Here is a 23247-nt window from a genome sequence, read left to right on the forward strand (position 1 = left end):
ATGAATCACGAGATGGAATGAAGGGAAGGGATACCGCAGAAGCACCTAGGTTACAATCAGGATACCCACACGCGTCTCCGGAGGGACATGCTTGCAATCAGTCTTTGCTGTCCGGATTCATCACGCTAGCCACACAAAGACGCAGAGCCAAGACGATGGTGTTGTCAAAGATATATTGATCAATTCATCGGGTACCCATTCGCACCCCAAAAGACGCCGAGGTCATTTCCCTATCGACCTATTCATAGCCTTGTGTGACCCTTGATCCCCATCCCAACGCCAGAGTGTAAAAAACGCAGCCCGAAGAGAACACGCCGCAACGAAAAAACATGATCATGCCACCATAATAACCACCTCTAGACTCGACCCCATCCCGGACAAGGTGAGCAGCTTGTTTAGCCACCGAAGCCGTAGAGGGTGCGGCCCTGGCGCTTGAGGGCGTAGACAACGTCAAGCGACGTGACGGTCTTGCGCTTGGCGTGCTCGGTGTAGGTGACGGCGTCGCGGATGACGCTCTCCAGGAAGGACTTGAGGACGGTGCGGGTCTCCTCGTAGATCACTGTAGGGAATGCAAGTTAACACCCGGTCCCGGCAAGCGGCCTGAGGGCGAGATGAGGGGAACGTACTGGCAGAGATACGCTTGACACCGCCACGGCGAGCCAGACGGCGGATGGCGGGCTTGGTGATGCCCTGAATGTTGTCGCGCAGAATCTTGCGGTGGCGCTTGGCGCCACCCTTGCCGAGGCCCTTGCCGCCCTTACCACCTGAAGGAAGACGCGTCAGTTATCTTGTGCGGGGTTGACTACGTTGATGCGTCGGCATGTTTATCGTCGTGTGTGTGTGTGTGACGTGCGCGTTGATGGTGTGCAGGGCGAGCGACGCGTTGAAGGGGGAGGGGCCGCGTCGCGATGCCCCACTTTGGTGTTGTGTGGATGGGCTGGCGCGCCTCAACACCAAAGCGGATGCATCACCCAAGCGCACACTACACGCCAACGACGATGACGACGACGATGCCAAAATTGCACAAGAACGGCTACTTACGACCAGTCATGATGATGGATGTGCTTGATGTCAAAAAAAAAGTCTAGTTGGAAATGGGGGGGTTGATTCCAGGGCGATGATGATTGATGGGATTGTGGACAAACGCAATTGGTAAGAAGTCGGGATTGGAAGGGGGAAGAAAGGCGAGAAGGACGAGAGGGGCGAGTTGAATAAATACCCTCCCAGCTTGGCGGCGGGATCAGCTGAGTCGAGGTGCTGCGTGCGTGTTATGCTTGCTTGTTTGATTGGGGAGAGGGGCTAATCCCTTTTCGGAAAATGGGTTGTTGGCATTTCCTGCTCAGAAAATGGGTGCAGCATCCCCCATTTTTTGGAAACCAAACGCCGGCTGCAAACGCGCTTCAAAAAGGGCGGGTTTTTGTGAGGCGTTGATTTGTTGCACTGAGCGGCGCTGCCGTGTTTTGGAGCAGGCACCGGCCCCGCAACCCAGAAATGTGGCCCGAGCGCCCGGTATGTCTGCAGGGGTTGTCGCGTCTGATTTGCCTGCCGTGGACCCACCCGACGCGGCAGAAGCTCCCCTGACGTGGTGCGCGTCCAGTCCTGAGCCCGGGGAACGTAACGCCTCCCAAGACTTCCCACCGTGGGATCGGCCGGAGCAGCAGGCGCACGACAAAGGACCAAAGAGATGTCATGTCACCCTGCATAAGAGCAAAGATTTAGAAACGTTGAACGCAACGCACTATAGAGACGGGTACTGCCTAAACGAGGCTGCGTACAGCCAGCCCCGCAATCCAGGGTAGCATCCCGCGGCCATACCTCTATTGTAAGTACCGTGTACTATATAGTATATGTCTCTCAGGCAGAAACAAGCCTTCTTACCATGGGCTTCTTCTGATGGCCCTGGCCCCCTCGCCGTGTCGCCGCCGTGGTTTGCGGTGTCGGGTTGCAGGGCAGCCTCCTCCCGCTCCACGGCCTCGCGCGCCGTCTTTACTTCGGGGCACGCCGCCTTATGCTGGGACCTGTACGACGTCTGGCAAGCCCTGCCACCTGTGACGCAAGCCAGCGAGTCGCCATGTCTGAGGGTTCTGCCTGTCTAACGCACCGTGGCTGACAACACCGAGTTGCCCGTTTTCATAGAGAAAGCCAGATGCTCATGACACCAAGGTACTACACTACGTAGCATTCAGAGCCCCCCCTGCGCTACATCGATGATCAACAATGGATAGGGTTCCTCTGGCCTTTGATCAAAAGGAGCTCAACAGCCCGTGAAAGCCGAGATGTCATGGCCCCGCCACTGTCGGGGACGATACGATAATCCTCGTGGCAGTACCCATCTCGAATCCAGCCTCAACCTCCTCAGCCAGGTACAACGTAAACAGGACGACCAGGCAACCCTACCCCGCAACGCAGTCACGAAGGACATGCCTGAGCTTGTGTAAGCGTTTCCGGTAATATCTGAAGGACATATTATAAAAAGAGCCCATGGAGGCATCGCCTATTGCGCCAAACTAGCGGCAAGCAGGCAGAGGCCCTAGGAAAGGGGGTCAAGAAGAGGACAAAAGATAGGGATAGGAGCAGTCCAACTTTGAACATTCCGGACCCAAAGTCTTGTCTCAGCCCGCCGTTTGAGACCGGATCGTTTGCGGGGGGGTTCAGCGCCGAGAGCCGCCTCCCCCTTCGACAGGAGCCATGTTTCCCGTCTCACTTCCGACCATCCGGGCCGTCGTATGGAAGGTTCCTGTGAGGGGAGGATTCCTCATGTCTGCTGCCTCCCATGAAAACCCAGGACAATGAGAGGAGGCGATAGGAGCTTCCTCGAAGCACGGGCCTACATCCCCCATGAGAGATCATCACTTCAAGAAACACCGGACAGCAGCGTTCCAGGCCCAAAACGAGTCACCCAGCAGTGTAGACAAAGAGGGCCAGACCCGGATCAACCTCCGGCCTTGGTTCGAATTGTAGACCCCGACTCCATGCCGATTTTGCTTGCCTGTGTCCTAGGTATTATCCCCTCCCTGCCTCATCGACGACGCCCGCCGCCCGCCGCCCCAAAGCCCCATCCGTCCGGTCCTGCTTACTATACATGCCACCCGATGCCAATGCTCCGAGTTTTACTCAATACAAAACCCCCAGCCCCGAGGCACCGTTCCTGTCGGAAGGCGGCGAAGGGGTCTGCGTCACAAACCTGAACCAATAAAAAGTATATCATCACCCGGAGCAAAGATAAGCAAACCAACAAGCAAGCAAGCAAGCAAGCGAGCGAGCGAGCAAGCTTGATGCGCTCTTTGGCTCTCCAGGAACGCCATGCCCAATGCTAAACAGTAGAATGCTAGCCCCCTGTGCCCTCCTTCCATGTCCCCTCGCACAAAAGAAGAAATGTGATGAACCGGTCGCCTCCGCCTCCACCCAATGGCGCACATACCCCCCTCTTCAGCATGTCAAGATCCCCAAGGCCTCATTCATCTTTTGCCTGCTCGTAGTACGCCCTCAGCTGGTCGTGGATCGTGGATCGGCGCGACGGCGTGGAATCGTTTGAAATCCAGCGTCTCGTCTGTTGGCCGTGGCGGGCCGTCCGCTCAATGCATCATGGAATCATCCATGTCGTCGTCCTCGAGTCCCGCGATCTCGTTCTTGATCTCGCCGCTCGCCTGTCAAGCACGCTCGGTCAGCCCGCCGATCCAACAACAGGCTCGTCAACGCCTCGAGCCAAGTCCGCGGCGCAGAAAGAGAGAGACATACCTTGGGATCCAAACTCAGGGCAATCGTGAAATGCCTTACCGCCGTCCTCCGATCCCCCAACGTCTTGGCCAGCTTCGCCAGGAGGAAGTGCACCTGGGCGTTATTCGGGGCAGCGTCCCTCAATATCATGAGCTCCTTCCTCGCCTCCTCGAGCTGGCCCGTCGCGAGCAGCGCTCCCGCCTTCTTGCTGCGCATCTCGGGCGCCCGGGGCGCCAGCTCGACGGCCCGCACAAAGTACGGCAGGGCTTGCACGATCTGCTTTTGCCGCTGCAGCACGGTGCCCATGCAGCAGATGAGCACGGCGTGCGTCGGGTGGATCACGAGCGCCGCGTGGTAGTGGCTCAGCGCCTTGTCGTAGTTGCCCAGCTTCTCGTAGACCTTGCCGATGCCGTAGTAGGCGTTGTAGTGGCGCTTGTCGGCGGCGATCGCGCGGCGGTAGGCCACCAGCGCCTTGTCGTACTCCTCGTTCTCGACGTACTCGTGCCCTTGCAGGGTGTAGGCGTACGCAAACTTCGGGTCGAGCTGGATGGCGCGCTTGAAGCACTGCAGCGCCTGCTCGTGCTCGCAGTCGAGCGAGAAGGCGTTCCCCAAAACGCACCAGGCCTGCGGGGAGTCCCAGACGCTGTCGGTGAGCTCGTGGGCGAGGAACGAGAGCTCGGTGCCCTTGCGGAGCTGCCAGAGCACGGTCGAGTAGTATTCCATGTCCTCGTGCCGCGCGGGCGCGAGCATGCGCAACCGCTGGAAGAACTTCTCGGCCTCTGCGTAGTTAGCCAACTCATAGTGGGCTCGTGCCATGCGCGCCAGCACCCATGGCGTGTCCTGGTGGCTCCGGGGGAGCGACGCAAACGCGCTGAGCGCCTCTTGGCACTGGAACACGCTTGAGAGCCGGTACCCCGACGCCATCTTTTTCAAAAGGTCCAAGATCCACTTCAGGCCCTCGTCCGATCTGACGGGCTCGATCTCGACCGGCTTCGGCGGCGGCGGCGGCGGCAGCGGCGGCGGCGGGGCCTGGACGGCGGGCAGCTCCTTGGTTCGCGGCATCTCGCCCTGGTCGATGTCCATGCCGGTCTCCTCCGGGGGCTTGCGGTTCCCGCTGACGACCCTGCCAACGGTGGTGGTCCCGCTGGAGCCGGGCCGTCCGATCCTCGAGATCGGCGGCCTGGCCCTCTTGAGCTCGCGCGTGACGGCCACGCCAGCCGCTGCCGGGACGGCCGTGGTTGCCCTCGACGTCGTCCTGGGTGCCACGTCCATCTTCAGCCTGGCGCTCCTCCTGGGCTCCTCGCCGTTGACGGGCCGCGGCTGAACGGGGTGTCCTGATGCAGTGCGCTTACGCTCTGCGGTCGTAGACGGGGGGAGAGCGGTGCCTCGTATCGGGGGTTCGGCGGGGTCGGCCAAGGGCTCTTGCGGCTTGTCTCGCTTCCTAGCGCCCAAGCGGTAGCTCATCTTGGGCGGGGCGTCGAGAACCGCCTCGGCGGCCTGGGCTCCGCGGGTTCGGCGAGCCGGTGCTAACGGCGGCTCCGAGGGCAGGCGAGAGACCTGCGGCTCGATGGGGCCGGCGCCCGTCGGCGTCTCCATGCCTTCTGGCCCATGCCTGTTGGCTGCGTATCTCGAGTGGGTTGTTGCTACCCTCGCCGTCGGTTCGTTCTCGCCGGGGTCGACAAACAGCATGTTGTTGCTTGACACGTCCTGAAACGCCGTTGACCGATGAGGAGCCCCAAACGGGTCGAAGCCGTGGCCGATGCCCTGCACGCCGCCATTCCTCCTCTGCAGGGGGTCCGGACCGGCTCCGCTCGCGTCGCCGACGGGCGTCCCGGGGTCTCGGTCGAAGCTGCGAGCAAACGGTTCGTTCAGCTTGAAGATGTTGGGCACCATGACGTTGACGCCCATGTCGCAGAGGTTGGTGAAGGCATCCCACATGAACGGGTTCGCTTTGAGCGCGTCCTCGAAGCACGCCACGGCGCGTTTCTTGTCGTCGTACGCTCGGTACAGCTTGCCGAGAAGGCAGCTCACGGCCGCGGCATCAGGACATGGCGCCCGTGAGGACGCGGTGTGGCGCCCGATGCTGCACTTGGCGGTCCATAACGGCCGCGCCTTTTCCAGCGCCGAGATGCCGTCCTTGAACCGCTCCAGGTCGAGGCAGGCCTGCGCGAAGACGTAGGAGCACCCCAGATGGACGCCGCGGCATCCTGGGGGCCTGCTGACCTCGTATGCCGACTGAGAATCGCCGAGGCGGAAGTGCGAGAGGGCGAGAAGGTAGGCGGACTCGGGAGCGCGCTGGTCGTGGGCGTGCAGCCTCTCGGCGAAGAAGAGGGCGTTCTGGTACGAGAGGTGATCGAGATGGTAGTAGACGGCCTGCTTCAACAGGCCAGCAATCGCCGCGCTGGTCGGGGCCATCTCGCAGCGGGGCCAGGGGGGGCCGGGCGGCGCGGGATCGAGCGTGCGATTCGGTGTTTCCACTTCTATCGGGGAGGGAGGTCCATGGGTCCGCTCGTGCCGGCAATCGGAGGGGCTTCTAGTCGCATGTACCTGAATCCCACGGGCGGTCTCCAAGAATCGGGCCAGGGAGGGGCTGTCGCGGGCGAACGCGACGGCAACGAAGAATGGTCGATGCAACGGCGGAAGCAAAAACAAACGATCACGGCCGGGTCGTGCGCGCGCAGCAGAGAGATACGATGAACTCTTTGCCGTGTCTGGACGATGTCGCTATCGACGCAGAGGTTGGAGACACTGGTTAGGTTGTTCAAGACCAACCGCCCTTCTCCTGGCAGAAAAAAAAACAACAGGCGGCGGCGGCGGCGAAGACGAACCAACAAAGGCCGATTAGCGTTACGATGACGATGCTGACCAGAAAGGCATGGCGGTGAGAAAGGGGCTAAGGAGAGAAAACAAGGGGGGGGGAAAAGCGTGCTGGAAAGAGCCGGAACTATGGGCGGCGACGCGAAATCCAGCCCAAGTTTCCCGACCACGCGATAGGCAGGTCGTGATGTTTAACCTCACGTCAGGAACCTGTCAAGGCGTCAATGGCGGCGTTGCTCTGCCCTTGTCTGCCAATGTTGTGGTGGGCGCGGTTGCGGCCTGCTGATTGGCTGCGCGGGGACGGTTGCAGCCTGCCTAGCAACCCGCGGCGGCCTTGATGGAGACGCCGCGCCACAGCTCCAGCCACAGCACGAGGAAAGACGCTCCTCTCCCACCGCCAACGGTTGCACAATACGGGCGGGCAAAGGGCCCAGGCAGATGGGACCCACGAACGAGCCATACGATCCCTGCTATGCTTACTGCGTACACGGAGGCTATTTTGCCGGTTGTGTTTCTTTCTCTCTTCCTGGACTTGGACAGGCAGGCCCGGGATTTGTTTACTCCCTCTGGCGACCCAGTGAGGCTGGTAACCTATAACTACACAGCAGCCCTGCTGTACAACAGTACAGAAATTGTGGGGCCGCCAAGGGTCAGGGGGTCCAGCGTAAGTTCGGCAACGGTGTCCATCATTCCAGTTCTCTTTGAGGGAACCCACCTCACTCATCAACCCCATCTCACAACGCATCGATCGTCGCTCATCACCCCCCCATCTCCCGCATCCGTCCACACACGGGTTTCGCTTTCGTCCCCCCGGGCTCGCCGCCGACCACCACCATGGCTCAGAAAGCCCGCAAAGACCGCGCCAAGTCGAACGCCTCGGCGCTCACCAACCTCCACCTCGGCTCCCTCATCGTCCACGGCTTCTTCCTGCTCTCCCACTTCCTCTTCCGGGCGCGCTCGCTCCCGCTCTGGTTCGCCCTCTCGCTGCCGAGCTTCGTCTGCCAGGCCATTCTGGAAAAAACGGGCCGTCCCAGCTACGACCCGACAACCAAGGCTCTCAAGTCGGCGGGCGAGGACCTCGCGGCTCCCGGGCTGACCGAGTACATGTGGGACGTCGTCTGGGTGACGTGGGCCACTGCTGTGCTGGCCGCGCTGTTTGGGAACGGGGCGTGGTTCCTCTGGCTCGTGGTCCCGGCCTTTGGGGCCTACAAGGCCGTCGGCATGATGGGCGCCGCGAGGCAGATGGCCGGGCTGGCGGGTGCCAACAACGCAGCGGCGCCTCAGCCGGGGAATCGCAAGCAGCGACGGGCCGCCTAGGTGGGGAGGGGGTCTCTACGTGGGACGACGAATGGAAGGGTGGGAGAGAAAAACAAAAGACGACCGCCCACTCTTCTTGAGCACGCCTACCAAAATGCTGCTCCCTACCGCGCTTTGTGGCACTCCAGCTCCCGGACCCAGTCCTGCAGCACCTCCGGCTCGACGTCTCTGACCAAAACATGCACGTGGTCGACGGTGCGCACGCTTTGGAGCGCCATCCAGTTCTTGAACCACATCACCTTCTCCTCCCCTCCCGGGCCGAGGCGGTCGACAAAGTACCGCCTGACAAAGTCGTCCACCAGCCTCCGGCTCTCCGGCGTCAGGTCGCCCACCGTGTCGTCTGTCGGGATCGGCGTCCGCGACCACGCCACGATGTGCGTGATTCCCGGGACGAAGCCGTACGGCCAGTCGTTGATGAGCACGCAGTAGTCGGACGGGTCGGCGAACGGCGTGCGGGAAGCAGGCGTGAAGGGCGGCTGCCCCCAGGCCTTGGGGAGGCGGTGGGCGAGAAGATAGTCGGTGATGCTGCCGTACCGGGCTTTGGCATCGGCCGTCCACTTCATGTACCGCCGGAGGTCGGACGGCTTGCGCTTGAGAGCCGAGAGGTGGTTGGCTTCTGCGAAGCGCGGGCGCGTGGGATGTTAGTGCCAAGGCTTGTCAGGGCGAGATCACAACATCAAAAGAGACATCATATCGTCTATCTACGTAATTAGAAGAAAAAAAAAAGAAATAAGGCTGGCTGGTGACCGTACGAATCAGCTCGCGCAGCTCGTCCCAGGTATGACACCGAAACTCGTCGTCTGTCTGGGAGAGCACCCATCTGTCCACATCGGTCAGAGGGAAGGGCGTCTCTTCCTCCGTGATGCTGTCGCCCATTTGGATTTCGTTACCCGGGTCCTGCGGTGGAGGACGCGGGGAGCAGTGATGGACGCTGCTGCGAGGGGATGGGTTCAACGGATGCGTCGTGTGCTGGAAGCCGCCCAAGGACGAGGATACCCGGGATTCCCTTACCCCTCCCACCGTGCGCTCCGCCCAAGCGCGTGGTCTTGCCAACGATGATGAGGTCCGAACCGGGGAAACAAAAAAAAAAAAAAAAAAGCACTGAGATGCGATGGTCCTTGGCAACCTGGAACAGTTTGGTTGGGGGAGGTAGACAAGGCGGAAAGCCGGCTTGCAGCTGGAACGCAGCCAACCTAACCCTCCCCCCGAAGGGTGCGGCGGTCTGCAGCGCCCGAGACTTGACTCCAAGGCGTGGGTGCAACCCAGCCCGGCCGCCCAACATCTTGGATGAAATGCCGTGCATCGGAGCTAGCCGGCACCTCGCTGGACGCTGGAACCACGCAGAAAGACGGCGCGGGTCCTGTCGGCTCTCCCCGCAGTGGCATTCGTTGCGGATGTTGTGGAGGTCCCGGGGTCCATTTTTTTGTTGACGGCTCAGATTCCCCGCCAAAAATTGCCCGGCGGACGGGGGCTTTCCCACAACCCTCCACGACCTGGTACTCCTACACAGGTAGGTCCACATCCAACCCTGGGCCCGGGACCCACCGCAGCTCACCGCGCGCGGCGGGACCATCCGGTGCTGGACACGCTGTGCAGGCGGTAGCAGGTAGCAGCAGCAGCATGTGGATCGGACCACTTTTGCGCCAGCACGGGCAGCCCTCCCTCAGGTCCTCCCTTCTCCCACCCCCGGCCCGACATTTTGTTGTTCTCTTTTCCCAACCCCGACATTCGGTTGCTCATTCTTCCTCTGTCAATTGGGAAGCCTCCCGACCCTCTCCAACCGCCTCCTCCTCCTCCCCCCCCCCCCCCAGCAGACCCCCCGGAATCGAGAGCCATCGGGAACAACGGCCGTCACCATGGGCGAATCACTGCTTGCCCGCAAGTACATCGACGGGGTGTACATCCCCTTCGCGCTGCTCCTCGTCGGCACGGCCATTGTCAAGCGTGACTGGCTCGTCTACTCGGCGATCCTGGGCGTCACGCTTGGCAGCCTCAAGATCTTCAACCTGCGTACGTGCGCTGGGCTCGACGCAGACGAGGGGTGACTGACACGCCTCCCACCAGAACCCAAGAAGGTCCTGAAGCCGGACGAGTTCCAGGAGTTTGAGCTCAAGGAGAAGACCATCCTCTCCCACAACACCGCCATGTAAGACCCGCCGTCCGCTCCCTGCTCTCCGCCGGCCAGCTCGTGCATGGCCTCGCCGCATCTCAACCTCGGATCTAACCCATCGTCTTAAAAAAAAAAAACAGCTACCGCTTCGCCCTCCCCAGCCCCAACGCGATCCTTGGCCTGCCCATCGGCCAGCACATTTCCATCGGCGCCCACCTGCCCCAGCCCGACGGCACGACCAAGGAGATCGTCCGCTCCTACACCCCGATCTCGAGCGACCACGACAAGGGCCACTTCGACCTGCTCATCAAGTCGTACCCCCAGGGCAACATCTCCAAGCATGTGGCCTCCCTCGCCGTCGGCCAGACCATCCGCGTTCGCGGCCCCAAGGGCGCCTTCGTCTACACCCCCAACATGGTGCGTCACTTTGGCATGGTCGCCGGCGGCACGGGCATCACGCCCATGCTCCAGGTCGTCAAGGCCATCATCCGCGGCCGTGCCGCGGGCGATCGCACCGAGGTGGACCTCATCTTTGCGAACGTGACGGAGCAGGATATCCTGCTGCGCGAGGACCTGGATGAGCTGGCCGCCAAGGACAAGGGCTTCCGCGTGCACTATGTGCTGGATAAGCCCCCCGCCGGGTGGACCGGCGGCGTCGGCTATGTGACGGCCGAGATGGTCCAGGTATGATTCTCCTCCTCCCCCTCGTGGGTCAGGGCCGATCGCTAACTCGCATTACCGCAGAAATGGCTCCCCAAGCCCGCCGACGACGTCAAGATCCTTCTCTGCGGCCCGCCGCCCATGATCAGCGGCCTCAAGAAGATCACCGAGAGCCTTGGCTTCAAGAAGGCCCGCCCTGTCAGCAAGCTCGAGGACCAGGTGTTTGCTTTCTAAGGTGGTGCCGACGTTTTCTGTCGTGGTTTTGAGGACCATGGCTGTTGGACAAGAGGGGGGACCCCCCAAACGAGGGAAGGGTAGCAACGTTGCGTTTCCCAAAAGAAGGAACAGGGTCGAGCGGGTGGGCTATGTACTGGGTTGGCGTACGATATCTTAGACAAAAGGAACACGAGTGTACGTAGAGGGTCCTGTACGAGAATTCCATCTACAGCAAGGACATTGAGGGATGTACGGCGTATAAGAATCGGCCCCGGTGTGTCGAGGTTCCGGGGCGTTGGGCGTGTACATGGCATCTTGTGCCGCCAAGGACTTAATCATGTCGCTCGAAGCTAGATTTCTGAAGATTGGAGTTGTTTCTTGTGTTGCTTCGATGTGCTCTTGGTTGAGGGGAGTAACAGCTATTACATGGAGGCCGGTCTGTCTGTCCGTCGTGAACCTGACCTCGGCGCAGAAATCAGCGTTTCGGCACCCAGCCCAACCTCCCTCCTCCCTGCCCTATCAAGGACCCTCTTGTCTCATAATCAGCGTCCTCTAGAGGCTGTCCTCTACCGCCTCTTTCTCCCGTGTCGACCTCTCCAAAACCAACCCTTCCCTCCCTGCCCCTCTCCAGAGAGAAAGAAAAAAAAACATTACAAGGCAAAATCCCAAGAGGGGAGTTGGTCTCATGCTTCTATGCCCTCCGTTTCCCCGGTATCCAAAGCGCCTCCAACCCCTAAACGCCAGCCTGTTGGTTGTTTTTGTTTTGTTTGTTTTCTGTTGTTGGAAACCACAAGAAAGGGGAGTGTGAGTTCGCCTTGTAGCTCTGCACCATTGCATGCCAACGATGCCATGCGGCATCCGTCAAGGGGAAATCCCTTTTGCCACCACACCGTCCATATCCCCTGCCTCCTCCTCCTCCTCCCTAGACCCCTCCGCCCGGCACATCCAGCAGCATCGAGTAAAACGTCATGGGGTCTCCCAGGCCCCATTCGCGGAGGTTGTCAAAGAGCCCGTTCATGTCGTCCTGGCTCGCGTCGGCGCCGTTGGGATGGGTCGTGGCGGCGACGGCAGCGGCGGTAGCAGGAGCGGTCGTTGCCATGACGTCAATGTCCATGGCGGCCGTGGTGCCGTGGCCGGGCATCGCCGGGCCGTACGTCGGTGGCGGCGGCGGCGGCGGCGGCGGCGGCGGCGAGCGCGGGATCCCGCCCGAAACGGCGGCGAACCCGGCGTATCCGGGCATCATGTCCGCCTGGGCGCCGACGCCGCCGGCCGCGAACCCCGCCGCGCGGTGGGGGAGCGGGGCCGCCGCGACGACCGCGTTCGCGTGCTTGATCGCGTACGACCAGCCGGTCCCCAGGCCCGCGTACTCGAACAGGCCGGGCGCCGGGTCGACGTAGGCCTGCGGCCCGCCGGCGCCTCCTCCTCCTCCTCCTCCTCCTCTTTCTCCGTCTCCTCCTGCGCTGCCGAGGGGCCAGGCGGAAGGCTCGGCCGGCATGCTTGGCCGGGCCGAGGTGCGTTGCCGCTTGGTCGTGTGCCCGGCGACGGAGTCGCCGTCGGCATCTTTGTTGTCGTCGTCGTTGTCGCTGTTGTTGTTGTTGTTGTTGTTATCGTTGTTGTTGTTGTCGTCGTTGTCATCGTCGTCAAAGTTGATACCGGAAGAGTACGTCCCTATCAAGGACGCGCAGGGCGCGACCGGCGAGAAGAACCGGTTGAGGGGCGTTCCCTGCGGCGCCCCCGGCGGCAGGCGGCCCGGCAGCGGTGGCTGCAGTGCCGTGCGCTTCGGCATGGAGCTCCTCGCGACAAGCGGGATGTTGTAGCCGCCCTCGCAGCGGTGCTCGCTGCCATGGGGGCGCTTGTGGTTCGGCATGACGCTGGGGGGCACGGAGATGCCGGCGCGCTCCATGTCGCGCAGGAGCTGGTTCAGGTAGGCGCGCGCGAGCCTGTTTTGGGGGCCGATGGCGTCCATGAACCTGATGAGGAGCTCGAGGTTGGGGCGGTGGAAGGCGGTCGGGGAGGCTTCGGCCTGGGCGGTGTAGACGGACGCTGCGAAATACAGCGAGAGGGGCACCAGGGGGCCTTTGTGCTTGGCGGGGAGGCGGGTTGACGACTTGACAATGTCGACAGCCTCCTGCGCCGCGGTCAGGGCTCGCGCGCGGCTCGCGTTCCCGATGGTCGTCAAGCCGAACCTGTCGGCCTTTTCACGGGCGGCGGTATGCAGGCAGATGACGGCGCCGTGCAGGGTCAGATTGGTCTGCACCGCGACGGGGTCGTTGGTGTTTCGGGATGGCCGAAAGCGATCGGGCATGAACATGAACAGGTTGGCGAGCACGTTGTCAAGCTCCCGGTGGCGCTTCCAAAACAGCCCGCCATCGGGATCCTCGGGGCGGTCTCCTGGCATGGGACGGCGCGAGTGCCGGACGAGGCGCGCAAAGATGTGCGAGATGATGGCGTCGCAGGCAAACACCGAGTATCCCGAGCCGCCCTCGAGCGCGTCCTGGAGGGTCAAAGACGTCTCCTCGGTCCCGTTGCGAAACGCGTCCTCGGAAGCGGGGAGCAGCGTTGTGATCTGCCCGGGGTCAGCCCTCTCAGCGGCGGTATGCGTGGCATCGGGGTGGTCCGTCTCACGTACCAGGTCGGCGTCGATCAGGGTTGGCCAGCCGGCGCTGATGTTGGCGTAGTTGTCGATGCAGAAGCCTCCCCAGAACACCCGGCGGCGTTCCTCCAGCTCGATCCAGCTCCGCGCCGGCGCGATCATGGGCGCCCTGGCCGGCTCGTCGTCGTCGTCGCCGAGGCTGCTGTCGAGACGGCTCAGCCCCATCATGGAAGACAGCCTCACGGCCCTGGCGGAGCTCATGGCCGCGCGGGTGAACATGAGGCACCGAGCTTCATCGGTGGCCACGAGCACCCAGGCCTGGGCGTGTGCGAGGGTGATGAAGTGCTCGCCTTGCCCCTGGATCGATGGACAGCACGGTTAGCGCAGGCTGCGGACGACGTGCGGGAAGAGGCTGCCCGACCTTTTGCTCATCGGCTTCCAAGTACTGACGAGCCCGGCTGTACAAGGCGTCGTGATAGGCTCCATACTTGGGATGGCCGTTGGACGCGGCGGCCCAGATGGCGTACTGCAGGGCCATGGGCGGGCGCATGTGCGGCGGGGCATGGAACGAGCGGAGATAGTTCCCCGGGTGCACAATGGGCAGGAAGTTTTGTTCCCTTGAGAAGAAGATGGCATGGCTAGCCGAGCGGCACCGTCAGTTTGGGCTGGCCAGGACGAGGCCAGGAAAGGCATAACCATGCGAGACGTACAGGTCGTCAACCATCTCGGGCGGGGGCAGGCTCTCGAAGCGGCCCAGCCGGAGCAGCTCGGCCGATGGGATGCTGTCTCCGGGAGACAAGCTGTCGGCCGGAGAGGTAGGGATCCACGACATGGAGCCCTCGAGAGGGCTGCCGTGACGCCTAGCCGAGACGCCCGGCTGCCGGCCCGGAGACCAGGGCCCGGTGCCGGTGCCGGCGCCAGCGCCGGCGCCAGCGGATAGGACCGACAGGCCATCTCGTTGCTTTCCCACGATCCGGAGCAGGCCTTCCACTTGGGCTGGCACGATCGGGTTAGTTAGCGGGTGGCGAGACTCTAGCGACGGGGTGGGCAGGGAGGTCTGCGACGACGCCGTACCAAGCCTTTCCTCAAGCTCCCGGACGTTCCTCCGCTTAAACGCGGGCTTCCTCCGCGACTCGGGGTACACGCATTCGACACCGGCCCGCGAACACCGGGCGCATATTGGTTTCTGGCGATCGCCTAGAAAGCGGACGCGCGCGGGCGTGTCCACCGTTGTCAGCTGCGTGGCGCTTAACACATCTTCCCACCTTGGCTTGCCGCCACACGCCCCCCCCCCCCCCCCCCTGGACTGTTGCTCACACTTGAGTTTCCTAGCGCGGCAGTTTACGCATGCCAGCAGCTCGTATGCCGGGCCATTCCCACCCGGTGCTGCCGGTGCTGCCGGTGCTGATGCCGCCGCTGTCGTTGCTGCCGTTGCGGAGACAGCGGAAGTAGAAGACGCAGAAGCGGTGGTGCACGAGGCTGTGGTGGATGGTTCAGACAAGACCTCTTCGGGGGACGATGTGTGCATGGTGCGGTGCTATTGCCAAGTCCGAGACGGAATGCCGAGGGGACGTCGCCGGCGACTGATCATGCCAAATCCCATCGGACAGACGGAGTTGAGAGAATAGCGATGCCCAAGTCTGTCTGATTCCACGGGCTCCGAGGCCACGCTCAACCCCTTGTATAAACCCCGAGCACAATCCAACCAACCTTGTTCCCCAACTTTTTACGCCACGTCCAGGGCCCCCAAAATTGTCAGCCATCACAGCCAGACTGCAACCCCCCTCCCCCTCCCCCTCAGCGGGCATCCCTCCCCGTAGCCGTGGTCACTCCTGCACGGACGGCGTGTCTCCACGCTGCCTGAAAGCCCAGGGCTACGGCACGTACTGCGTAGTTACTGCGTATTCCGTAAAAGTTCCAATGCATGCCCATGCCCGGATTCGACCGTGCCTCAGCGCGTCTCTGCGGAAGGTCTTTGCTCCGACCCCCGACTTGTTTTGTTCGTCAAGCACTTCGGCCGAGGCATTGTCCCCAACGCCCAGGAGTCCCCGCAAAGCTGAAACCGCGTCATTAACGCCGGGCCTAACAAAAGACGTAATTATGGCTTCACCGCTGCGGTGGAACAACACCCTGGGGGGGGCTTTTTTCTAGAAGCGTCAAAGGCGCCTTGATGGTGCCAAGGACCAACCATCAGCGGTAGGCCATCTCCGAGAAAGGTGGCGCAGGACCTAACTCAGCCCTGCCAAGGACCAAATCAAGTAAAACAAACGTTACCTTACCGCCCCCGCCCCCCTCCCCCCCTGGGGGTCACCCACCGTCTTCAGTGACTCATTGCCTGCCTACCTGCCAATTCCAGCCCCCGGGTGGGAGCTATGTACACAGTATGTACAGAGGTACTTCGATTTTCCTCTTGCGGACTCGCGTCGGGCATGGCCACGCCTGCAGCGCACCTGTCCCGTGCGGCCTAGGCGTGACCCCCGGGGGATTGCGTCACCACCTATGTGCTATAGTATACACGGCCTCGTCGGGTTATGCCGCGCACGGTGACGCATCGCCTTCATCGCATCGTCACGACAGACAGTCGGGTTTGATTTGCTCCCGCGGGTCAAAATACGAAGCCAAGCGAGCGCCTCCAAAAAGCCCGGGTCAATCTCGAGATCGGCTAGTTACTCCCCCATGTTGGGCCTTCGTATCTCCGCCGGGCCATCTCGGGCGGCGCATCGAGCCCCTCCCAGCCACCTCTTTCGCGGGACAGAGTCGAAATAGGAACTTTCTGATTACTTACCCCAGGGAAAAGAGGCTCTTGGAAGCTTTCTCCGTTAGGAAGGGGGGGGGGAGGGGGGACGTGGTCGATGACGACACCCGATGCAAGGCGCCTCAGCCCAAGACGCGTCTTCGAAAGCCGACTTATACGCAAGCCGGCATGGCTGGCTGTGAAGCCGATAATCCATCATGATGCGTCCGCATGTTAACATGTTGCCTTGCAGAGAGCCTGGCCTTTTCGCAGTCGACAAGTATGTTGCTGCAGATCTCATCGACTGTAAGGGTTAGGAAACCGGCAGAGTGAATGGTGTGGATTGCACATTGAAGGGCCAGCTAGAGTTGGCGAAGGGGGAGAGAGAGGCGGGAGGGCCTTCCAGCACCTATCCAGCTTTGTTGACATGAAAAGGGGCTCGTCAAAGCAGGTGTTGCTGTCCCTTGTAATAACCCTATCTCTTTTCTTTTCAAGCGTATCCTCTTACCCACCCACCTACAAACATGTTTCCTCTTGTGTATTTTGCTCATTTTCTCTCCAATCTTTTACTTCTCTCCGCTTTTCAGCACGCCGGTTCTCTTACACCACTCACTCTCGGGAGTCAGGTTCGGGAAAAAAACCCAATTCATCGCCATCTATCTCGATGGACATTCTATGGTCTGGCCGCGTACCTAACCTATCCCATACCAACCCACGCCATTCTCTGAAGGAGCCAAACCAAAGCCATCGCAGGTCTTTTATGCTTCCCAGCCCACCCGCGTCATTGCCATCTCCAGCATCTTCAGGAGCACAAGCCATCGCAATCCCTCAAGCTGTCTCCAGTTCCTAAGCTCGGCCAGCCACGCCCTCGCCTTCCCTGGTTACCTGAAGCCCCTCCCCTCTCTCTCTTCCCTAGGACATTCCCCCTTCCACCAAACTGTTGTTTTCATCGGGCTCCTTCGAATCAACGCAACTCTAGCGCCCTCCTGTCCCATCCTTGCAGCCGTATCCTAGCGTTCACGTCGAATCGACAATGCCCGACCCTCAACGAATGACTCTGCCCGGAGGCGGCGGCAGCGAACAACAAGGCTTCTCTTCCTGACCCTGGCTTGCAGGGCGAACGGCCTCGACAGATGGCGAAGCATGATGGAGAGGTACCTCGTGAGCCGTCTGGGGTGCTCCTGGGCGCGATGCGACATGGAACATCGCTTTGGTATACGCGTAGCTTGGTGCGGGGGCGCAGCTCGTCCCCATCGCACCTTGGGATCGCAGCGGCCAAGAGGGGTCTCTATGGCCCTGCCATCTGCGGCCAACCACCTCCTCCTCGGGATCCCACGGTATAGGGAATTCCGGCGGCTCGAGGACGCGTGGGAAGTGCTGGCCTGTGGGCTTGTGCTGGTATTGAGGCGGCGCGGCTGCCGATGGTTGACTGCTGAGCTGATGGTGGACTGGAGGCTCAGAGTGCCAGTCTGAAGGCTGGCGGTGGCCTGCTGCGTATAGGCGTCCGTAAGAGCACGAACAGATTGCGTGGCTATGCTGTGCAGGCTGTTCCTGAACGCGGGGTTGTTCCGGATGCGAAGGTTCGTCGTTAGTCGGCAGTCTTACTCTGCTCTTAGGGTCCTGAGATGCCGCCGTTGTTGTTGTCTGAGCAACCTCGGGATTGAGATAAGGTTTCTCCAGGGCTTCGATACGAGCTGTGAGCTCGGTGGCCAACGACTTTAGGGCTTTGTTTTCCTCCTCAAGAGCTTCGATACGAGTTATCGGGTCGGCAACCAGCACCTTGACAGCTTTGGTTCCCTCCTCAAGTCTCGTTTCGAGGCCGACTATCTGCGACCTGAGGGCATTGAATTCCTCCTCAAGCGCGCTGCACTGCGCAGCCGTTTGACCACTTTGCCTCTCCAGCTGCCGCACATCGTTGGTCAGCGATGCACACCGGATGTTTGTCTGCCCCTGGTGGTCCTCGCAGGCCTTGTGTTTAGCCGCAAGCTCGCGATCTTTGGCACGTTGCTCCTTGTGCTCCTTCTCGTACCTGTGATGCAGGTCCTTGCAAGTTTCAGTTAGAGTCTTGACATCCTTTACAAGTTTTGGGATCCTCGCAAGAAGCTTTTGGTGGCTCGATGAAGGCTTCGCCTCGTCGGGGTCTTTAGAGACTTCTGGCCCATCAGCTGCTTTGTTCCTACCAGGGAGTGCTTACTGACGCACCTGACTTTCCGGGATTACCGCCCAAGAACGCCGCAGCATCCGGAGTGAATCGAGCGTCTTGAACCGTCTTCTGTCGTTTTGGTGAGGCCTCGTCGTTGACAATTCCATCTCCAATTCGTTTCCCCAGGGGCCCCGATTGCACCGCTGCAGCCGCGAGGGCCTCGATCTTGGACAAAACCTCATGAGCAAATCTCGAGGCGTCCGTATCGCTATCCCCGTTGCGGCTGCTCGTGGTTGCTTTGGTTTCTTTGGCTCCGAGAGCTTGGCTTTCAGAGTCGCCCAGATCACCAGCAGGGTTGTCTTTTGTCGCAATGCCATGCACTACCTCCTGTTCAGCCTTCTGCCGAACCTCGTGCTGAGGCACCTCTTGCGGAGGGTGTGCTGGCTGCCGAGCTTCTTGTGGCGGTTGTGGCAGAAGAAGGCCAGAGTTGTCTAACTGGTCTTGCTGGCACACGGTGCTTATGACCAGATTCGTGAGGTTGTCTTTGAATGGGAGCTTCTGTCTATAACTCCGAGGTTCCACATTCTATCCAACGTCAGTGTCTCGCTTGCTTAGGAAGAACATTGCGGTGCAACAAAATGCCCTCTGAGAGAAATGGCCACAATCGGAGACCCTACCTTGGCTCGCCAGAGACGGCAACCGAACTTTGCGCCTTTCCAAAAGTCCGGCATTTCATCCGTGCTGCGCCCAACGTCTTCCAGCAAGAAGTCGAGCATGACATCCTTTAGCATGCTAACCAAGCGTGCGTGCATGAGTCCGGATCCCCCCAGGATGAACTCGAGCGCTTTGACCTCGGACGGTGTGCCGATGTGAGGTATTTTGCCTTCCTCTTTGAAAGCATCCGCCCAGGTCTGATGTTCTCCCATCCAGGACTTTGTTCTTTCCAGAGCTTTCCTCAAGCTTTGCCATGCAGAATGTCTTGATGGCCTTTCTTTCGACATGGGTGAACGGGAGAGCTGTCTGGCAACATGGCGCAAATCAAGCCACGCCGGGGGTTGGACCGTTCGGTAGCGCAGTCTCATGTGGTCTGCGATAACCTTGACATAGTCATATGTCTCCTCCAATTCATGAAGACGTTGCCTCTTGGCTTCCTTCTCTGTCACGGAGGGGCTCAAGGGGTCAGCGACCTCGCTCGTCTCGTCTTCAAGGACTGGTAATCAGTGAGACCACTTGGAACCCAATAGGAAATAACAGAAACGCCTACCTGGCTCCATTCTGTTTGGATATGATGGGTGGCGTAGAAGAAGATTGGTAGTGTTGGCAGGCTTCGAAGGAGTGTTGAAAGACAAATACTGGGGTTGGATTTGCCCCGGTTGTTGACTGCGGTAGGATGTTGAAAGCGGCTCGAAGCTCTGTGGCAAGATATTGACGAAACAATGCCAGCGTAACCATCCAGATTGTTGAGATTGAGAATTTGTCGCCAACTGGAACTCAGAGCATGGAGTGGGATTTGTCAGGGTTCAGAGAAGAACTCCGATGATCGTCCAGAAAGCTGCGTGGTGAGAATAAAGAAGGGAAAATGAAGAAGGAAATAGATACGACGAAGAGGTGTTGTATGCAGCGTTTCTTGGAAACCATTCCGTGAGCTTATAGTTTCCACGCTTTTACTGTTCCGTAAACCCCGAGGCGCGGTTGCAGACGTAATTTTCTCTTGAGTGACGCGGAAGAAGGATTGCTTCAAGCTACTCCGCTTCGAGGGTGAGTACGAGCTTAGAAAAAGCGAAAGGTAAAGGTGGAGGCTTGGGATTTTCCTGTGCTGGGTGTTAACTGTTGACCATTGAGACCACCGGGCTAGCCATCTCGAGTTTCCGACAACCTTTCGCAAGGCACTCGGTGTCCGTGGCATGCACAAACTTGTCATCATCGCTGAGTTCTCATAGCTCTTGTCGCTGAACTTAGAAAGCGGAATGAACACCGAGAGCACCCAGGCAAGGGCCAGCATCTCTCATCTGCTTCATTTCAAGCTCAAGTGCCAACCAAGCCTCCAAGACCCGTACACGTCTGGGACGCCAACAAACTAATTCGATATAAACTTGATCCTTCAAGCAAGAATGTGCAAGCATCTAATTTATAAACGGTCTAGATCTTATGCTACACATCTCTCAGGGAAAAGAAAACTGACCACTGATTCCATCACTTCTTCGTTCTCTGTTGAAACCCACAGGCGAAACCCAAGGGAGGGGGGGGGGAGGGCCAAAGGGAAGTGACGACAAGAACGAGATTTCTATCAAAAAAAAAAAAAAAAAAAAACTCTCTTTCTTGTTCCTCCCCTCCACCATCTTCCATCCTCCAACATTGTCCCTCGGACAACCCGAGCTGACCTATTAACCACCTTTACCCCCTGTTGTTGATGTTGTCGACCATCACCACGGTAGCGCCGCGCTCCACACATACACACACGCACACACACACGCACAAATTCACACCGCCACAGCCAAGAACAAGCCAAAGCTCAGGAGAGCTACCTAGTTACCCGATCGAGCAGTCTCGCCGCCACGGCCGCCACAACCGCCAAGACCCTAACCTGGTCTCGCCTACCTTCCCCGCTCGTCAGCTCGCTGGCTGCTAGCGCTCGAATTTAAGCGGCTACTCGGCTCCCCAGTTTCCAACAATCCGGTATAGTGTAACGGTTAACATATCGCGTTTTCACCGCGAAGCTCGGGGTTCGATTCCCCGTACCGGAGGGTTACAACTTCCAAGTTGGCTTCTCTTTTGCATTTTTGCCCGTTATCGGGGCGCTCAAGATTTTGCGTGTTGATTCGTTTTTTCGGCTTGTTTCCCTGCATTACGAGTGTTTGCGTCCAGCATCCAGTTATTCATCTCTGAGGAGCTGAACTCACCGGGGAGTGCCCGAGAAAAAAAAGGCATCGCTTCATCGGGTGGAAACAGGTTTCCCTTACAGCCTAGGGGCCCAAGAGAATCGGACCACGGCATTCACCACCGGGTCTCAGCCAGAACACGTCATGAAACCGACAAAGTGGCAGAAGGGTACTGCACATCATCAAGTATGTTCTTTGGTTCTTCTTCTCCCAACAAACCACCCAAAAATGAGACAGGTCTAGCCACTGCTGAACCGCAAACCGCCCGGCCATGAGTCGGCCTTCGTCTATTAGTATCCTGCCGATCCTATACCGATGATGTTGATGCCGATGATGTGCTGCCCTTATCCATCCCAACAAACTCTGAGGCCCCAGCCCCAGGATATACAAGCTAAGGTATGTACACTGGTAATACTTGTACAGGGGGATAGAACCAAAAAAAAAAAAAAAAAAAAAAAAAAAAAAAAAAAAAAATCAGAAACCCAACGCCTCTCGGACCTGACTTTCTACCCGCTTGCCGGCCGCCAACCAACCCCAAACCAAAGTTTTAGTGCCGTTGAAACGCCCATGAGAACCACGCAAAAGAAAGAAACAAAGGAAACAGGAAACGGAACACGGAACAGGAAACAGAAAACAGGGCTCTCGCTACGCCCCCCTCCTCCTGCGCTCGTACTCCTCAAGGTCCCGCTGCGCAAGCCGCTCCTTGGGCCGAATCTCCTCAAGGAGGGCCTCGCAGCGTGCGACCTCGGCGTCAGCAGCGCGACGGGCTTCGTCGGTCCCGGACTGGGCGGCGCGGCGCGCGTTGGCCACGGCCTCGCGGTACGCCTCCTCGGCCTCGCACAGCGCCTCGCTGTAGTACTTGGCCTTGTCAGGCACCCAGTTGCGACGGTGGTAGTTGATATACCAGCTGCCAACTTGGTCTGAAGGGTGAGATGTTAGCCGTGGCCTGCAGCGAGACCAAGACGAAAGAAGAAAAACATACTCCTATCAAGCCCCGCTTCGCGGGCAATCTGGTCCTTCTCCTCCGACGTGAACTTGAGCGTGTCAATCCTCCGGTTGGCCCAGCGCTTGAGCACATCGATGGTCTCCTGGGAGAAGTTGCGCCGCTTCTTCCCCTCGCCGTCGCCACCGTCGCTGCCGCCTGACGAAGGTCCGGTGCGCTTGCGTCCTCGCGGTTCTGGGTTGCTGCTCGGCGCCGAGACGTAGCCAGGGCTTGGATAGCCGCCGTGAGCGGGAGCGGCAGCGCCCATCGGGGCGTAACCTCGGGGAGAGTAGTCATCGGGGCTGTATCCGCTGCCGCCGGAGCCTGGACGGTGAGCTGGCTGGCTCCCGTAGCGTGTCGAGAAGTGGTTTGGTTCAGGACCGTAGGCGCCGGGCCTCGGGTCGGCAGGACCGGGGCGGTACGCTGTCGATTGGTAGGGCCCTTGGCTGCGGCTGTTGCTGAGGGTCGACGGCGGCGACGGGTCCGCCCAGTGGCTCGCGTAGCTGCTGTCGTCAGGAGAGCTCCACGACATGGACTGCTCGCGGGCAAGCGCCGCTGGTGGCGGCAGAGTCCTAGGAGATGTCGGGGTCGGCTGGAAGCTGCTCCTCAAGGAATCGCGCCTCCTTGCATCCTCTGACAGGTTGCTCGGATACGACCACTCCGACGGTCTCGGGCGCGGGTATCCGTATGGCGGCGACGAAGGCCTGGCCTTCGACCACGCCTTTGGGCCATCCCAGCTGTACGGACCGGGGCCCAAGCCCATGGAGCCCTCGGAGAGGCTTTGGACAAGCTGTCAGGAGTTGGTTAACGTCTGAACGATAGGCCAACCCGAGAGGCAAGAGGCGAAAGAGAGACAGAGAGAGAGAGGAGAGGGTGGCCTACCTCTCCGAAGCCGGGTAAAACAACCCTGCCTCGTGGGCTGTCGTTCTGAGCGGCCATGGCCATTGAAACGAGAGGGGAGGGCAGACGCCGGGGAAAGCCCTCCAAGTATATGGAGTGGTGACGTCGATGGATGGGGGCGCGGAGCGGTCGGCGGGCTGAACGAAGAAGCGATGGAGGCGGCAGGAGACGATGTGCTA

General features: G+C 60.1%; 8 protein-coding genes and 1 non-coding gene across 9 annotated transcripts; 4 read left to right on the forward strand and 5 right to left on the reverse strand.

Annotated features, from left to right (window-relative positions):
- Positions 1–395: 395 nt before the first annotated feature.
- Positions 396–1051, reverse strand: VTJ83DRAFT_2606 (uncharacterized protein; the record flags this gene model as incomplete). Its single annotated transcript, XM_071008895.1, has 3 exons — positions 396–559; positions 627–764; positions 1042–1051. 3 exons carry the CDS (start codon positions 1049–1051, stop codon positions 396–398), a joined length of 312 nt encoding a protein of 103 aa, XP_070869146.1.
- A 2524-nt stretch (positions 1052–3575) lies between these two features.
- On the reverse strand, positions 3576–6132 carry VTJ83DRAFT_2607 (uncharacterized protein; the record flags this gene model as incomplete). The annotated part of the gene is made up of 2 exons (XM_071008896.1): positions 3576–3647; positions 3739–6132. The coding sequence occupies 2 exons, from the start codon at positions 6130–6132 to the stop codon at positions 3576–3578; spliced, it is 2466 nt and encodes an 821-aa protein (XP_070869147.1).
- A 1236-nt stretch (positions 6133–7368) lies between these two features.
- On the forward strand, positions 7369–7851 carry VTJ83DRAFT_2608 (uncharacterized protein; the record flags this gene model as incomplete). The annotated part of the gene is made up of 1 exon (XM_071008897.1): positions 7369–7851. The coding sequence occupies one exon, from the start codon at positions 7369–7371 to the stop codon at positions 7849–7851; it is 483 nt and encodes a 160-aa protein (XP_070869148.1).
- A 104-nt stretch (positions 7852–7955) lies between these two features.
- On the reverse strand, positions 7956–8727 carry VTJ83DRAFT_2609 (uncharacterized protein; the record flags this gene model as incomplete). The annotated part of the gene is made up of 2 exons (XM_071008898.1): positions 7956–8467; positions 8604–8727. 2 exons carry the CDS (start codon positions 8725–8727, stop codon positions 7956–7958), a joined length of 636 nt encoding a protein of 211 aa, XP_070869149.1.
- Positions 8728–9707: 980 nt separating this feature from the next.
- VTJ83DRAFT_2610 (uncharacterized protein) lies at positions 9708–10855 on the forward strand (the record flags this gene model as incomplete). Its single annotated transcript, XM_071008900.1, has 4 exons — positions 9708–9861; positions 9916–9997; positions 10102–10645; positions 10706–10855. 4 exons carry the CDS (start codon positions 9708–9710, stop codon positions 10853–10855), a joined length of 930 nt encoding a protein of 309 aa, XP_070869150.1.
- Positions 10856–11759: 904 nt separating this feature from the next.
- On the reverse strand, positions 11760–15033 carry VTJ83DRAFT_2611 (uncharacterized protein; the record flags this gene model as incomplete). Its single annotated transcript, XM_071008901.1, has 7 exons — positions 11760–13403; positions 13467–13787; positions 13852–14068; positions 14141–14426; positions 14505–14627; positions 14776–14909; positions 14987–15033. 7 exons carry the CDS (start codon positions 15031–15033, stop codon positions 11760–11762), a joined length of 2772 nt encoding a protein of 923 aa, XP_070869151.1.
- A 1655-nt stretch (positions 15034–16688) lies between these two features.
- VTJ83DRAFT_2612 (uncharacterized protein) lies at positions 16689–17219 on the forward strand (the record flags this gene model as incomplete). Its single annotated transcript, XM_071008902.1, has 2 exons — positions 16689–16852; positions 16895–17219. The coding sequence occupies 2 exons, from the start codon at positions 16689–16691 to the stop codon at positions 17217–17219; spliced, it is 489 nt and encodes a 162-aa protein (XP_070869152.1).
- A 3760-nt stretch (positions 17220–20979) lies between these two features.
- Positions 20980–21051, forward strand: VTJ83DRAFT_t35. Its single transcript has one exon. It is a non-coding gene; the product is annotated as a tRNA-Glu (tRNA).
- Positions 21052–21831: 780 nt separating this feature from the next.
- On the reverse strand, positions 21832–23113 carry VTJ83DRAFT_2613 (uncharacterized protein; the record flags this gene model as incomplete). The annotated part of the gene is made up of 3 exons (XM_071008903.1): positions 21832–22106; positions 22169–22958; positions 23051–23113. The coding sequence occupies 3 exons, from the start codon at positions 23111–23113 to the stop codon at positions 21832–21834; spliced, it is 1128 nt and encodes a 375-aa protein (XP_070869153.1).
- Between the last annotated feature and the right edge of the window lie 134 nt (positions 23114–23247).

Source organism: Remersonia thermophila, chromosome 2 (assembly GCF_042764415.1).
Source record: "Remersonia thermophila strain ATCC 22073 chromosome 2, whole genome shotgun sequence".
Lineage (NCBI taxonomy): Eukaryota > Fungi > Ascomycota > Sordariomycetes > Sordariales > Chaetomiaceae > Remersonia > Remersonia thermophila.